The 16,009-nt window shown below is 42.6% G+C and overlaps 1 protein-coding gene across 5 annotated transcripts in view; it reads left to right on the top strand.

Moving 5' to 3' along the window:
* Positions 1-16,009, top strand: part of LOC127364627 (spectrin beta chain, non-erythrocytic 1) — a 53,658-nt gene that overhangs the window by 32,682 nt on the left and 4,967 nt on the right. For 2 of the 5 annotated variants that reach the window (XM_051402282.1, XM_051402284.1), the window contains 32 exons: positions 71-151; positions 1,267-1,382; positions 1,618-1,730; positions 2,007-2,194; positions 2,315-2,432; positions 2,694-2,852; positions 2,991-3,293; positions 4,645-4,798; positions 4,902-5,296; positions 5,395-5,658; positions 5,741-5,952; positions 6,312-6,449; positions 6,563-6,782; positions 6,943-7,479; positions 7,855-8,057; positions 8,170-8,260; positions 8,424-8,570; positions 8,838-9,101; positions 9,359-9,583; positions 9,703-9,792; positions 10,005-10,283; positions 10,384-10,514; positions 10,635-10,839; positions 10,949-11,323; positions 11,411-11,655; positions 11,768-11,906; positions 12,058-12,142; positions 12,973-13,169; positions 13,324-13,451; positions 13,545-13,620; positions 14,608-14,685; positions 15,750-15,928. In XM_051402282.1, the coding sequence (XP_051258242.1) occupies positions 71-151; positions 1,267-1,382; positions 1,618-1,730; positions 2,007-2,194; positions 2,315-2,432; positions 2,694-2,852; positions 2,991-3,293; positions 4,645-4,798; positions 4,902-5,296; positions 5,395-5,658; positions 5,741-5,952; positions 6,312-6,449; positions 6,563-6,782; positions 6,943-7,479; positions 7,855-8,057; positions 8,170-8,260; positions 8,424-8,570; positions 8,838-9,101; positions 9,359-9,583; positions 9,703-9,792; positions 10,005-10,283; positions 10,384-10,514; positions 10,635-10,839; positions 10,949-11,323; positions 11,411-11,655; positions 11,768-11,906; positions 12,058-12,142; positions 12,973-13,169; positions 13,324-13,451; positions 13,545-13,620; positions 14,608-14,685; positions 15,750-15,928 (6,135 nt within the window). The remainder of the gene's footprint in view (positions 1-70; positions 152-1,266; positions 1,383-1,617; positions 1,731-2,006; positions 2,195-2,314; positions 2,433-2,693; positions 2,853-2,990; positions 3,294-4,644; positions 4,799-4,901; positions 5,297-5,394; positions 5,659-5,740; positions 5,953-6,311; positions 6,450-6,562; positions 6,783-6,942; positions 7,480-7,854; positions 8,058-8,169; positions 8,261-8,423; positions 8,571-8,837; positions 9,102-9,358; positions 9,584-9,702; positions 9,793-10,004; positions 10,284-10,383; positions 10,515-10,634; positions 10,840-10,948; positions 11,324-11,410; positions 11,656-11,767; positions 11,907-12,057; positions 12,143-12,972; positions 13,170-13,323; positions 13,452-13,544; positions 13,621-14,607; positions 14,686-15,749; positions 15,929-16,009) is intronic. The other 3 variants (XM_051402285.1, XM_051402286.1, XM_051402283.1) reach the window with 2 other exon arrangements.

Here is a 16,009-nt window from a genome sequence, read left to right as displayed (position 1 = left end):
CTGACATGGTTACTGATTAATCTTGTTGTGTTGAGTTAATGATTAATGACTTCTGATTTTGCTTTTGCAGATACCCCAATGTCAACATCCACAACTTCACAACCAGCTGGAGAGATGGTCTGGCATTCAATGCCATTGTGCACAAACACAGGTCATTGACTTCATCCTTTACTTGATGTCACCTACTAAATAAACTCGCCCCTGTTAGGCATATACTGTGATACCTTTTAACAGGCCTCGCCTTGTCAGTAAGGATTTCTAGTCATCCTGCAAATCAAAAATCTTTGCCGACCTGTCGCAGTACCATCACACTTCTCTTGGGTGTTTTTATCCCCTTTTCTATTTAGGTCTCCTCCTACTCCTCCCATCCTTTAAACAGTCTGCAGTATGGCTAAAAGGATGAAAGTAAAATAGGGAGTCAGATGACCTAGATCACAGAAATAATAACCCACTTATTTTCTATGAAGAGCCATGCTTAGGAACTCACTTGCACACCCTGCTGGTAATGCTGTCATCAATAGCTTGTGTTAAAATTAATCTGTGAACTGAAAGCCAAAGGTATACCCTAAACTCCTGAGTCAAATAAAACAGAGAATATTGTTCATTACAATGACTGCCTAAGTGATACCTGATACATGAATGCTAACATTTCTATTGTTTGAGTTACTGAACCAGGGGCTATTCATATAAACCATGATGCTGCTATTAATATGATCATGCTATTTACAATTGCAATATGCATTCCCCTTACATTGTTTGCATATCTGAAATCTAAAACGTGTGTGACGTAAAAGGTTTCATGATCATGGTACAGTTTAAGGATCTGGTCATGTTAACTGAACCTCAGTAAGGAAATGGCCCTTTTAGTCCTCATTCCAATATTTTGGGAATGCCAATTCATGCTTATTGGTCATTAAAGTTTTAATGATATACAGGCCCCCCCAATTTTACATCCCTCTAAGGCCAAAGTAAGCTCAAAATGAAAACATGGTTCAGGCAAGAATAAGCAATAATTTGCAGGAGCAGCTTAATCCACAGATGGAAAGCCTGTTCGCATGCAAATGCCTATACCTAAATCAAATGGATTATTTAATGCACCCTGGTCTATAAACCGAGACATGTATCGGAGTGGACTGCAAAATATTTTTCTCTATACCACAAGAAGACAACGTATGTCAGCCTGAATGATAGTACCATTTGCTTGCACCCTGTTTTCCTTTGCAATCTGTTCTTATTAAAACCATAATTGTCCCCTGGCCTCTGCAGATCTGACCTTATTGAGTTTGACAACTTGAAGAGGTCCAATGCCCACTACAATCTCCAGAATGCTTTCAATGTGGCTGAGAAGGAACTGGGGCTTACCAAGCTCTTGGACCCAGAAGGTGAGTGGGTAAAACCTCCACAAAAATATGAAGCATTCCTGTAAGTCACACTGATGATCTGACACTATCCACTGAGTCACTCAGCTGGTGCTTGTTGTCCAAAGTAGATGGAGTTGATGGATGTTAGAGTATAGAGAATTACTGGAATTAATTATAGCTTAGATAGCACTACATGGGGACACAAGGGAGGAGAGTTCAGGTGCAGATGCATCATGCTTTCTTTTTTTTCCCCCAGATGTTAATGTTGATCAGCCTGATGAAAAGTCCATCATTACCTATGTGGCGACCTACTATCATTACTTCTCCAAGATGAAGGCCCTGGCAGTGGAGGGCAAAAGAATTGGCAAGGTTAGCTGTGTGTGTGTGTGTGTGTGTGTGTGTGTGTGTGTGTGTGTGTGTGTGTGTGTGTGTGTGTGTGTGTGTGTGTGTGTGTGTGTGTGTGTGTGTGTGTGTGTGTGTGTGTGTGTGTGTGTGTGTGTGTGTGTGTGTGTGTGTGTGTGTGTGTGTGTGTGTGTGTGTGTGCGTGCGTGCATGGACATTAATGTCTGAATAAAACATTGAGTAGATGTACATCAAGAGTTTGCCCACCGATTACTTTGATTCACAGATCTGTCTCGGTTGCAGGTGCTGGACTATGCTATTGAGGCAGATCAGCTGATAGAGAAGTATGAGACCCTGGCCTCAGAGCTGCTGCAGTGGATCGAGCAGACTATAGTGACACTCAATGACCGCCAGCTAGCTAACTCACTGAGTGGTGTACAGAACCAGCTCCAGGCTTTCAACTCCTACCGGACTGTGGAGAAACCCCCCAAGTGAGTAACAGAAACCTGGGTTAATATAACCCAGTCAATGACCCAATGCTTTATATCCATTAGGATCCAAAGTGTGAATCTATACAGTATGTTAAACAGAGGTGATGTCTGTCTCCACAGATTTACAGAGAAAGGAAACTTGGAGGTTCTCCTCTTTACTATCCAGAGCAAGATGAGAGCAAACAATCAAAAAGTCTACATGCCAAGGGAGGGCAAACTCATCTCTGACATCAATAAGGTATGGGTTGCTCTAGAAAGGGCTAGAAATTGTTTTCCATCTAAAAATGTGAAAGCCACATTTCATAATGTGATGTAATCAATAGGTTAATTAAAGTACTTGTTGCATGCTTTTTGGGAAATTGTTTATGTTCACTGTGTTTTTTAGACTGTATTATCATAAGTTGATGGAGGCTGACAAAACTGGCCTCATCATGTATGCCCTTTTGGTATCCTAGTTGTAGGATGTTACCAACTTCCTGTTTTTTCATTGGTACGGCAGGCATGGGAGCGATTGGAGAAGGCAGAGCACGAACGAGAGCTGGCACTGAGAAATGAGTTGATTCGCCAGGAGAAGCTGGAGATGCTTGCTGCACGTTTTGACCGCAAAGCGGCTATGCGGGAGACATGGCTGAGTGAGAACCAGAGGCTGGTGTCTCAGGTAGTTATGGATTTAGTAGTGGATTTAATGAAACACAGACAAATGTGTGGCTACAGATGTATTGTTGAATTTGAATACTTCATTGAATACGTATTAAGGTATTTTTACTGTGATAAGCTCATTTTCCTCTGTTGTTAGGACAACTTCGGAACTGACTTAGGAGCAGTGGAAGCTGCCACCCGTAAACACGAGGCCATTGAGACAGACATTGGGGCATATTGGGAGCGTGTCGCTGCTGTGGAGGCTGTTGCCAAAGAGCTGGAAGCAGAGGGATACCATGATGTGCGACGTATAATCGCAAGAAGAGATAATGTGCTTCGACTCTGGGAATACCTGAAAGAGCTCCTGGCTGCACGCAGAGAGCGGCTGAATGCCCATCGTGACCTGCAGAGACTGTTTCAGGAGATGCGCTACATTATGGACTGGATGGCAGACATGAAGGTACCGACCCAACCAATACAATGCATGCTTATACTACTTTAACAGTAATCACATTGTTTTAGCCTCTTTTGACATACTGCTTTGCATTCCAACATTCTGTTGGCTTTGTTTTTAATCAACAAAAAGGAATTTCCTAATCCTCTCAATTAAGTTAGTTGTTGTTCACATATGTCCTCGGCAGCTTTAGTGTCTGTACTTATCAGAGGACCATTAACAGCAGTAATTAGCTTTTTACAGCCCTTGCCTGAGCTGTGTTGCTTGTCATTGCTGACTTTATTGAAGTTGGCTGAGGTAGACTTCAGTGGGAGCATGTGCTTTTCTCCTTACATGGTTAAATCTGATAACTCCATTCCCACATGCTGTGATATTAATTCATTTAATTCTGCAAGTCTGAAAACTCTGGTATTGCCAAATGCAATTGCCTGTTGGCAGTGGACACAGCATTTTACATTTTAGCTGCTATTAAAGTAGCCTATTACCCAGGTAATGACTGGTTCAAATGGTTAAACATACAGTATGCAGCATCATTGTGTGTACTCAATTTCCATGGTGCCCATGTTATTAGAAATTACAGTGCTAGACCTCTAATGGGTATGTAAGGTTACCAGCTGTCTTATTATGTCTTTGCAGTTATATATTTAATTTCTCATCATGTTGGGCTAGTGAACTCACTGTATAGGTACCCTAAATATTCAGTTTCTTTCTCCTTAAATTTTGGTATTAACCATTAATTGCTTTAAACATCTGTCAATTGAGTGCCTGTTTACAAAGTAGCATGTGTGCCTCTCTCTGCTGCCTCAGATCAAATGTTAAGACTGCACAGTACTACCCGAAGGGCTTGGCCTCATCAGCCACCCACCACCTTTAAACAAATATAGCACTATTTGCTGCCTTTGAGCTTTGACCCATTCCAAAGTTAGTGTTTGAGGTTTTCTTTATATTTCTCTATTGAGGGAGTATAAACAGGTGTTTAATTTGAAGGGGAAGGCTGGGGTATATATATATATATATATATATATATATCTGCGTTTGTTTGTCTGGGGTGAAGTTGATTAGGACATTAATCCATTTCTTCTGTAATTTTCGGTGGTAACTGGAATCACGCTGTTAATGTCTCAATAATTTAGTTACCCATTACTTTATAATGAGAATGCTTGTATACACTTTACTATCTGTGATAATGTCCTGTTGTCATTTAATGGCCTTTTGCTCTAGTGACTCAGATTAGAAGAATTTTCTCTGCTGGTATTTGAGCAAGGCTCTGGCTCCCCATGTGTTCACGGTAATGGTCTGAAGCTGAGGGGGGGAATAACCAAATATTCTACTGGACTGTGCTCTCTGTTTGTTTCAGGGTCGTCTGCAGTCTCCGGACAGTGGCAAACATTTGCATGATGTATTGGACCTACTGCAGAAACACACTCTGGTAGAGGCTGACACTTCAGCTCAGGCAGAGAGGATCAAGGCAGTGCAGGGAGCAGCACAACGCTTCACTTCCTATGAACAGGGTGAGTCTTCAAACATATTCTCTGTACAGACCACCATGACGCTTTAGTCTGACCTATTTATGCACAATATCTAAGTGCCATGTATTCTTGCTTTTTCTACCAGCCTACAAACCGTGCGAGCCGGGACTAGTTAGTGAGAAGGTTGACCTTCTGGGTCAAGCCTATGAGGAGCTTGGGCAGCTCGCTGGGAAACGCAGAGAGCGCCTAGAGGACTCGCGCCGCCTGTGGCAGTTCCTGTGGGATCTCGGCGAGGAGGCAGCCTGGATTAGAGAGCAGGAGCAGATCTTGGCAAGTGGAGACTGTGGCCGTGACCTAACTTCTGCCCTTCACCTTCTCAGCAAACATGAGGCTTTCAGGGATGAAATGGCAGCCCGCTATGGCCCCCTGAGTAACAGCATTGCGGCTGGAGAAACTTTGATTAAGGAGGGTCACTTTGGAGCCCCAGAGGTCACAGAGAGGATTGAAGATATCCGTGCACAGTGGGCACATCTGGAAGAGGTGGGTAGTGTTCACAATTCTTTGTATTTGTATTTATGCAGTATAAAGCATTTTCTTTTACAAATATAGATTTTTCTATTGTTCTTCCTGCTCCCCAGACAACTAAGCTTAGAGAGCAGAGTCTTAAGGAAGCAGTCGCCCTGCACCAATTTCAAACAGATGCCAATGACATGGAGGCATGGATTATGGAGACACTTAGACAGGTGTCCAGTCAGGAGGTAGGCCATGATGAGTTCTCCACCCAAACTCTAGCTCGCAAGCAGAGGGAGATAGAGGAGGAGATCCAGAGCCACCACCCCCTCATCGACTCCCTGCATGAGCAGGTTCAAGCACTGCCACCGGCCTATGTACATTTCCCTGAGGTGCGTGTGCTTTGTTTTTCATACTACTTCAATGATGGCATGTTGATTGTAGTACTAAATTATTGTTTATTGCTGACTGTAGGTGGACGGTCGCCTACCTGCTATTGAGCAACGCTATGAAGAACTGGAGTCTCTGTCAGCAGCTCGGCGCCAGGCTCTGGAGGGTGCCCTGGCCCTCTACCGCATGTTTAGTGAAGCTGGTGCTTGCCAGCTCTGGGTGGAGGAAAAGGAGCAGTGGTTACATGGCATGGAGATCCCTACCAAACTGGAGGACTTAGAGGTTGTGCAGCAGAGGTAAATCTGATGTTAATACAGAAGATTTAATTAATAAAAAACATGGTGATGGCTGAATTTGTATCCTTCAAAACCCATTCAGGTTTGAGACATCAAAGCTGAGACTTGAGATGTGAAATCATAACTAAGAATCCATTCAAGTAGTTACATTTATGACATGAAACACATATGTAAGTGTTTCAACAGAAGATTAAAACTGTGACAAAATATAACAATCATCAATACGTAATTTTGTAATAATAGTCTTCTTAAAAGTATACAAAATATTACTGTTTTCTCATGCAAATAGTTTTATTGTGTATGTATCCAGACTTGTCTGAATAAATTAATTCATGTTGGTCTATTATTTATTGCTGCAGATTTGAGACACTGGAACCTGAGATGAACAACCTAGGCACTCGTGTCACTGATGTGAACCAGGTGGCCGAGCAGCTGCTGAGCTCTGACAACTGTAACAAAGACCAAATCCACCAGACACGAGATCAACTGAACAACAGGTCAGAGCTAACATATAAGGCCTACTAAAATCCACCACTATACACAGAAATATATAAGCTCTCAATGAGCACTGCATTTTTTGCCTAAATGTTACATTTGGTGTGGTCTCTAGATGGAAGGAGTTTGAACAACTGGCTGGTCAAAAGAAGCTAGGCCTAGAGTCGGCCCTTAACATCCAGAACTACCACTTGGAGTGCAATGAGATCCAAAGTTGGATGAAGGAAAAGACGAAAGTGATTGAATCCACTCAGAGTCTGGGCAATGACCTGGCTGGAGTGATGGCGCTGCAACGCAAACTAACTGGCATGGAGAGGGACCTGGAGGCCATTCAGGTATGCAGAAGTTACATGCAGTGAGATATTGGGGAGAGATGGGAACAGAACAGAATTGTGCAATAAATGATAGTAAATTAATAGCGGGCTTACTGTGGGCTTCATGTTGAGGTATCTTGTCATCACTTCTGCGTTTAAATAATTTTTCATGTCCTTTCAGGGCAAATTGGATGACCTGAGAAATGAGGCAGAAAAGCTGGCCCAGGAACATCCAGATCAGGCTGGAGAGATCCAAGGACGCCTGGCAGAGATTCAAGAGGTGTGGGAGGAGTTAAACGCCACCATGAAGCGGCGTGAGGAGTCATTGGGCGAAGCCAGCAAGCTGCAGGGCTTCCTTAGGGATCTGGATGATTTCCAGTCCTGGCTGTCCCGCACCCAGACAGCCGTGGCCTCAGAGGACATTCCGACCTCTCTGCCTGAGGCTGAGAGTTTGCTAGCCCAGCACGAGAGCATAAAGAATGAGGTGGATAACTATAAGGAGGACTATGAGAAGATGCGGGCAGTCGGTGAGGAGGTGACGCAAGGTCAGACAGATGCTCAGTACATGTTCTTGGCCCAGAGGCTCCAGGCACTGGACACCGGCTGGCATGAGTTGCGTCGCATGTGGGAGAACCGCCACAGTCTTTTGGCCCAAGCCTTCGACTTCCAGACTTTCTTGAGAGATGCACAGCAGGCAGAGGCTTTCCTCAACAGCCAGGTTAGAAAAATACACTATGGAATTGAAGCCATTGCGAGAGCTATGGCCTCATGTATCAACAGTCCACACAGTCCAGCAGTGTGTAACATTTAGGAAGATCTATTTTTAAGTTAAATTAAGTTAACAGGAAATTAAAGTTAAAGAGAAGGGATTCAAAGACAGCTACAGCAAAGGAAAGTTAATTGTTGAATAAAACAAGAAATTATATTTCTAGCTTCTTCTAGTTTAAATTCTTCAGTATATCCAATATTCATATTTGTTTTAATTGTTTTAATCTCAGTTGAAGTAAACTAACAGGCTGCAAAAATCTTTGGAATTCGATAATTGAATATAAAAAATGTTAGAAAACTTTACATTCCTTTCCTCTCTGTGTAGGAGTACGTGCTGTCCCACACAGAGATGCCAACCAGTCTTCAGGGAGCAGAGGAGGCCATTAAGAAGCATGAAGATTTCCTCACCACTACAGAGGCCAGTGAGGAGAAGATAAATGGTGTGGTGGAGGCTGGACGGCGCCTCATTAATGACTGTAATGCAAACTCTGATAAGATCCAGGAAAAAGTTGATTCCATCCAAGAAAGGTTAGAACAAAAGTAAAAGATGGGGACAAAAAAACTTTATTAATGTAAGTTTTTCTTTTTAAATTGATGTTTAAAGAGTGGCTCATTTAGCTTTCTCCTTTGTTTTCTCCAGGCATCTTAAGAATAAAGAGGCTGCAAATGAATTGCTGACAAAGCTTAAGGATAACCGTGAACTTCAGCACTTCCTCCAAGACGGACAGGAGGTAAAAATCAATTTTAAAAATCAAATCAAATAATAGCATAATGAATAAATAAGTAATGATGCTTAATGGGTAAATATGTGAGTATTGTGAATAGAAATGGCTTCTTTAATCATAAGATACAAGAAAAAATACTTATTGCATAATGTTATTCTCTTTTCTGTAGCTCACATTGTGGATCAATGAGAAGATGCTGACAGCACAGGACATGTCTTATGATGAGGCCAGAAATCTTCACAGCAAGTGGCAGAAACATCAGGCCTTCATGGCCGAACTGGCCTCCAACAAAGACTGGCTGGACAAAATTGATAAGGTATTGCCAATTTTACATTAATAGTTGTCATTAATTAGTAAACACATACTGAAGAATTTTCTTTCCCCAAATTTCATCTGATAAAACGGTACTTGGATACCCATTCATCTGCCTGTTGATGGGATTGTTAAAGGGTAGGCTGATCAACAAGGCTAAATGGCATTTAATTTCTGAATTTTAGGGACAATCTGCCTACACTGACTGTGATCATTGAAACAGCTAAACTAACGTAAATTAAACTTTGTCCTTGTTTTCTGTCACCAAAAGGAGGGTCAAGCGCTGGTGGCAGAGAAGCCAGAGTTGAAACCGGTTGTTCAGCAGACCCTTGAAGACCTACAGCGTCAGTGGGAGGAGCTGGAAGGCACAACCCGCACCAAGGCACAGTGCTTGTTTGATGCTAACCGGGCAGAACTCTTTACACAGAGCTGCTCCGCTCTGGAAGTTTGGCTGAAAAACCTTGAGAGTCAGCTGCATAGCGACGACTATGGCAAAGATTTGACCAGTGTCAACATCCTGCTCAAGAAGCACCAGGTACACCAACCTGTGCAAGCAAAGCACAGTCTTGCTGTCATGAAATATGTTACATGTTGTATTACATAGCTTTGATATGATGTACAAAACATCATGTATAAAGAAGATTAATTTTAAATGTTAATTACAGTAATGAAGTAATTACAGATTTAATGTGGTGCATGTGGTGGAACAGGCCAAATCTGTTTGTAGATAGTAGTAGAAATTGCCAGATGTCATGTGTTTGTGTCTTACATGTTTTTATTTTCTCTATATAGATGCTGGAGCACCAGATGGAGGTCAGAGAGAAGGAGGTGCAGTCCCTTCAGTCTCAAGCTCTAGCCCTGTCCCAGGAGGACGCTGGACTCGCTGAGGTAGATGGTCAGCAAAGGCGTGTCACTGACAACTTCTCCGACCTTCAGGAGCCTCTTGAACTGAGGAGGCAGCAACTACTTGCCTCCAAAGAAGCACATCAGTTCAACAGAGATCTGGAGGATGAAATTGTGAGTTGGATTACCTGACTGCATAAATTAGATGTGGAAGTGTGAAGTAACTGAGTGTTTCTATTGTATCCTGTTTGCCTAATACTCATGTTTAATTCATTCTTCTGTTTCTCTCTCAGCTATGGGTGAAAGAGAGAATGCCCCTGGCTAGCTCAACAGACCATGGAAAAGACCTGCCCACCGTACAACTGCTAATCAAGAAGAACCAGGTACAGTGATTAAAAAGGGGTTTTTTTGTTTTTTTTGACATGCAATGGTAAAATTATGAATTACTAGTACTTAAAATGTTGTAATGCAGGGCAATTAAAAAGGAAGATAAAAGTGAATTACACTCATTAAATTAATAAACACCTTCATTGTATAGTCCAAAGGCAAACGTGAGGTGCAAATTGCCAAACCATCTTCTCTATTTCTGAATCAGACATTGCAGAAGGAGATCCAGGGCCACCAGCCTCGCATCGATGACATCCATAGACGAGGCCAGACCCAGAGTCAGGTAGATGGTGAGAGACAGTCTGTCCTAGAGGAGCGCCTTGTTGAGCTGCGGGACCTCTGGGACCAGCTGATTGCAGAGACAGACAAGCGTCATGACCGTCTAATAGAGGCAAATCGCGCCCAGCAGTTCTATGCTGATGCAGCAGAGGCAGAAGCCTGGATGGGAGAGCAAGAGCTGCACATGATGTCAGAGGAAAAAGCCAAGGTAAGAAGGGATAAAATAAGGAAAAGCAACTGCTCTTAGTACCACTCTTTCACAATCTTACATCTTGAGAAAACATTATAATTTCTTGTCTGTCTCCCAGGATGAGCAAAGTGCACTTGTGATGGTCAAAAAGCACCAGACTCTGGAACAGGCACTTGAAGATTACGCCCAAACCATTCACCAGCTTGCTAACAGCAGTCGCCTCATGGTCACCAGTGAACACCCCGAGAGGTGAGAGTGCACACAAAAGATCTGAATGTTGAATGTCAACTGTCACACATGTCTTTGTTATGAAGAAAGTTGTACATCCACAACCACTGATCTGTCTTGTTCTAATTTTTCTGTAAACAGTGAGAGAATCACTTTACGGCAAGCCCAAGTTGACAAGCTGTATGCAGGGTTGAAAGACCTGGCTGAAGAGCGCCGTGGGCGGCTTCAGGAGAGACTGCGGCTGACCCAGCTGAAGCGGGAGGTGGATGATCTGGAACAGTGGATTGCTGAGAGGGAGGTGGTTGCTGGATCCCATGAACTAGGACAGGACTATGAGCATGTCACAGTGAGTTTTTTTTTTTCTGTCACATGCTTTGGAGACACTGAGGCTCAGGGAAATTTAGATGAATTAATTGTTTCCCAATTTTGCCCTGATTTCTTTTTTCTGTCTACAGATGCTGAGGGACAAGTTCCGGGAGTTTGCTCGTGACACCAGCACCATTGGCCAAGAGCGTGTAGATGGTGTAAATGGGCTGGCAGATGACCTGATTGAGTCAGGTCATCCTGAGAATGCCAGCGTGGCTGAGTGGAAGGACGGGTTAAACGAGGCCTGGGCTGACTTGCTGGAGCTGATTGACACACGCACGCAAATGTTGGCAGCCTCCTATGAGTTGCACCGCTTCCACCAGGATGCCATGGAGGTGCTTGGACGTGTGAAGGAGAAGAGGGAGGGGCTGCCCTCCGACCTTGGCCGTGACCTGAACACTGTTCAGCATCTACACAGACAGCACAATACTTTCGAAAATGACATCCAGGCCCTCAGTGGACAGGTCAGCTATCTGTTAATAAGGAGATCTCATGTGAGACTCGGAGAGACAGAGATAGAAAACTGAATGTCTTCCTCTTTGACCTCCTAGGTGAACCAGGTACAAGATGACGCAGCGCGGCTGCAGAAGGCCTATGCTGGGGAGAAAGCTGATGATATTCACAGGAGCGAACACGCTGTCACTTCTGCCTGGGAGGGCCTGCTCGAGGCTGGTCAGGCACGCAGGGTCCTCCTGCTGGACACCGTGGAGAAGTTCCGCTTCTTCAACATGGTGCGAGACCTCATGCTCTGGATGGATGGTGTCAACCTGCAGATTGATGCACATGACAGCCCCAGGTGAATGTCATTTTATGCTTAATTTTTCCAGTTACCATAATGAATTCTCTTATAATAAATGATACAAGTTATATAATTAAATCTCACCTCTCTCTGCTTTCTGTTATCCCAGGGATGTATCTTCTGCTGGGTTGGTCATTGCCAATCATCAGGACATCAAGTCAGAGATTGAAACCAGGGCAGACAGCTTTACTGCCTGTATTGAGATGGGAAACACTCTCATCAACAATAATCACTATGCAGCTGATGAGGTACTGTGCGATGGGTCACTTTCACTGTTATTTGCAGTCATATTAATGCGTATTTACAAGAAATAGCTCTGTGTAAAAAGGGTACATACTTAAAGGCTTATTGTGGGTTATGACTTAATCTTCTTGTTACTGAATGTTCCTTGATTCACAGATCCGAGAGAAACTGGCTCAACTCCAGGAAAAGAGAGACAAGATCAACAAAAAGTGGCAAGACAAGATGGACCATTTACAAATTGGTATGTGTGTTTAAAATCTTTTAGAGTCTGTATAAGGGCTCATTCAAACAAAACAAAACACAAGAGATATGTTGGTGTTGACATGTTGCTACAGGGTAAAGGTATTAGATAAAATATAAATGGTATGTCCATTTTGAAGGAAGTTAAGTTAAGGTGTTGGCTGCACAGTTTCAACTTGTCTGTAGCAGCAAACGATGGTGGCTCGTCTGGTCACACACAATCTCGTATTACAGCTAAACAGTACTCCAAAATATGTTCCTGAAACGATTTTAGCCAGAAATTAGGCAACGCAGTAACAGAATATTGCTTCATATTTGATATACATATATATACACTGCCTAGTTTGACAGTTTGAACTGAGTTTTGTGTGGTGTGCTGGACAGATTCACTGAGAGTGACTTGTTAATCATAATGTAACCACGCCCCAAAAACACACTCTATGTTACCGTGTATTTTACTCTAAATTGGACCGTAATTTACTAAATGAACATCATGCTATATAGAAGAAGACTTGAAACAAGTGATTGGGACCATAAACTCGTTAGGAAACTGTTTACTGAGCAAATTAATCAAGTGAGAAGTTGGGTCAGTTCTGCATTAGCGTGCATGGTATTGTTTTTTTTTTTATTGGAGCTCTCCCTGTCTGCCTTAACATAGAATGCAGGTTTTAAGACACTTCCGTATTGGCTTCACTTTACAGTCTGGAAGCTCTGTCCATTATGTATACTGTCAATGGTGATTACACATATTTGATTGTGTCCTTATGCTGTATATACGGTATTTTTTAATATGTCCTTCTGTCTTCTGCTCCCCTTTTCTCTGCATTTCAGTGCTAGAAGTGTTGCAGTTTGGACGTGATGCCTATGTGGCAGAGTCTTGGTTGGCAGGGCAAGAACCTCTGGTGCGAGCAGCAGAGCTGGGTGCAAATGTGGATGAAGTAGAGAGCCTAATTAAGCGCCATGAGGCCTTTGAGAAACTTGCTGCAGCCTGGGAAGATCGCTTTGTGCTGCTGGAGAAACTCACTACAGTAAGTAGAGGGATGATGTCACAAGATCTGAAATGTATTTGAGAATGAATTGATATGGTAGTTAAAGGATGTCTGCCACTCTTCTATGACTGTAGGCTCTGATTTCCCCTCACAAGTTAAGTTTAGACAACATTACTGAGTTCACATTTTTCAGCTTGAGGAGCAGGAGATCCAGAGGAGGCGAGAGGAAGAGGAGAGAGCACGGCGACCCCCTACACCGCCCCCAGTAGAAGAAGTGGCACAGTCTGAGACAGAAAGCCATGCACATGATTCTGCAGCCAGGTAAACCAAAGTGGGAGTCTGGTAGAACATTGTTGATGTATATCAACAGATGTTTATTTTTATTAACATGCTTTTCCTTGCTCTCAAACACAGAACCAGTCTGGACCAGACCACACTCAATCAGTCGGTGTCAGTGAATGGAGTACACAGCGACAATGACACATCGCAGGTGAGACATGTTTTATAGATCCAAATGCTTCAAATGTATTACTGTTTCTGCTCTGTGGCACAACAGTTTTATTTTTTTCAGGTTTCTGATATAATTTTTAGGGCTCTAGCATGTAATGTTTTTTCCATGTTGTCTTACCTCATCTCCTATATTATGACATGGATCTATTAGAATTCATATATATATATATATATATAATACATAGTGTAACTGTATGTGAGTGTGCGTCCTTGTCTCTGTCTGTTTTACCTTAATCAGCAGTGTTGTTTTGGTACATACATACATATTCCCTTACCTAATGACATTCATTGCTATTGTCCAATTGAAACATTTTTTTTACCTGTATGTTTATATATATATTTATATATAAATATGTATGTAGATCACACACAAGCAAAACATTGGAGAAATATATATATCAGTATATATCAGCAAAGTTTTATATTATGGAAAGGCAGTAACGTTTTGCAGTTAGGTATTCTTTGTAGTGTGGAAGCAATTTTTCTGAAAAGAATCAGTGCCACCAGGGCAGGTTTGCAGAGGACCAACTCACCCACCACCTCAGGAGTCCTGATTCAGTGGAACAGGACTCCTGTGAGGAGGAGGTTGGGGACTGGGTGGGATACAGTAAACTTTTACATAATGAGCCTGGTGAAAGTCCTCATTGGCAGATGAAAATGAGCACTGCCTTCATGTGTTTCAGAGGAGATAATGGCAGTCTACACTGGCTGATGGGGAAAGCAGAAGTAAACATATGTTTAGATCTAAACACTCTAGAGAACAATCAGTCAAAACAAGGGCGTCTGCATTAATTGAGCCTCATTGATTTTATGGTTGATCCACATAGTTGTTGACGACTGTTATTAGAAGCCAATCATAATGGCAATGTGTCTGAAAAAAGTTCTGGAAGTGTAACGCATTTACTAACTTTCAAGTTTCTGCCACAGACGAAGACCTCTTAACAATTTCTTATTGCGTTTTTACCAGCAGTCATTATCGCTATCGTTGTCACTGGGAAAGAAATCAGAGCCTAAACGTGTGTGTAAGCCAAAGCAGCCGGAGCGTGTGAGTACCAAGCCACGGTCAGCTTTGTAGCTTCCCCTTGCCCCCGTCACAGCCTCCGCTCAGCTCCTGGTCAACTGCAGTGCCTTTTTTTCTTCTGTCGAGAAGCCATTGCTCTATGTCACAGATGCAAACCATTGCTTTATTTATTCATGCAACAAAGGTTTTTCGTTAATGAGTCCCATTGCTGTTTAAAGGCATGATGCATATTCATGAAGATAATTGTTTTCATGGATCCGTCTGTTGTTGTATATGTGCTCATATTGACCAGGACAAGAGTGACTGTAAATGTGAGGCCTAGTGTTGTAAATGTGGTGATACTTGTAGTTTTTCAAAGCCAATTTATATGTAGCTTGTTTTAGTCTTTTCCCTATATGTGTATACTTCCTGTGGTGAAGTCATTTGATGGTGTCATCGAAACGCTTTTAGAAAAAACGTTGATTGAGGGGGGGAAATGCCTTAGCAGCTACTACTGTCATAATTGAGTATTTTAAAGGCATCCTATTTTCTATGGATTTCTTATTCAAGATTAATTTAGTAAATAAAAGCTGCGTTTGGAGGATTTAAGGCTTTAGAAGAGTTGAACATTAATTGAGTGTGTTTACGTATGTTTTTGTGTGTTACAGTGTAGTTATTATTTATTCATTTACAGTTGCTCAATAATTACTGAGACTGAAGAGGCTCGGATGAAGAATTGTAATATTTATATTGCAAATTGGTATCCGCCTCTGTTCAAACTAAATCTGAGTTAGACATTTTAACTGTCCCTGTTCAGTGCAGTGTTCAGCAAGCATGTTTCTCATGTGTATGGTTATTTTAATTGTGTGCCTTACCCATGCGAGTGACTGTAATTGTCCTGTTTAATATCTGTATACTGGGTGACTCTGTGGACCTTCTGAAACTACGCAATGCTGTTATCTCAGGTAATCATACAGTGCCGTCAAAGCAAGCGTCATCATGGCTTTTCATGTATGGCTGTGAATGGCTGCTTTGCTGCTCACTGCGTCCATCCCACCATGTGTTTTTCTACCTCCTCACCAACATTCATGTTCTGGTTTGAACCACAGGGCTCAGAGTCTGAGTCGGTGAACGGGCCAGGTCGGGACAGCGGGTTGGCATCTTCTCGGCTTGATCCTTCTGCCACGTTACCGAGCAGGGGTGGAGCAGAGTCTGAGCCAGAAACTATGGAGGGGATGCTCTGTCGAAAACAGGAGATGGAGTCCCACAGCAAAAAGGCAGCTACCAGGTCAGTGTGTGCATTAAGATACACATCAGAGAGGTCAGCCAGTGTAGATTTTTTGTTCAAATTATTGTACAATATACAATA

This window comes from Dicentrarchus labrax, unplaced genomic scaffold (assembly GCF_905237075.1).
Source record: "Dicentrarchus labrax unplaced genomic scaffold, dlabrax2021, whole genome shotgun sequence".
Classification (NCBI taxonomy): Eukaryota; Metazoa; Chordata; class Actinopteri; family Moronidae; genus Dicentrarchus; species Dicentrarchus labrax.
This window is presented reverse-complemented; position numbering and strand designations above follow the sequence as displayed.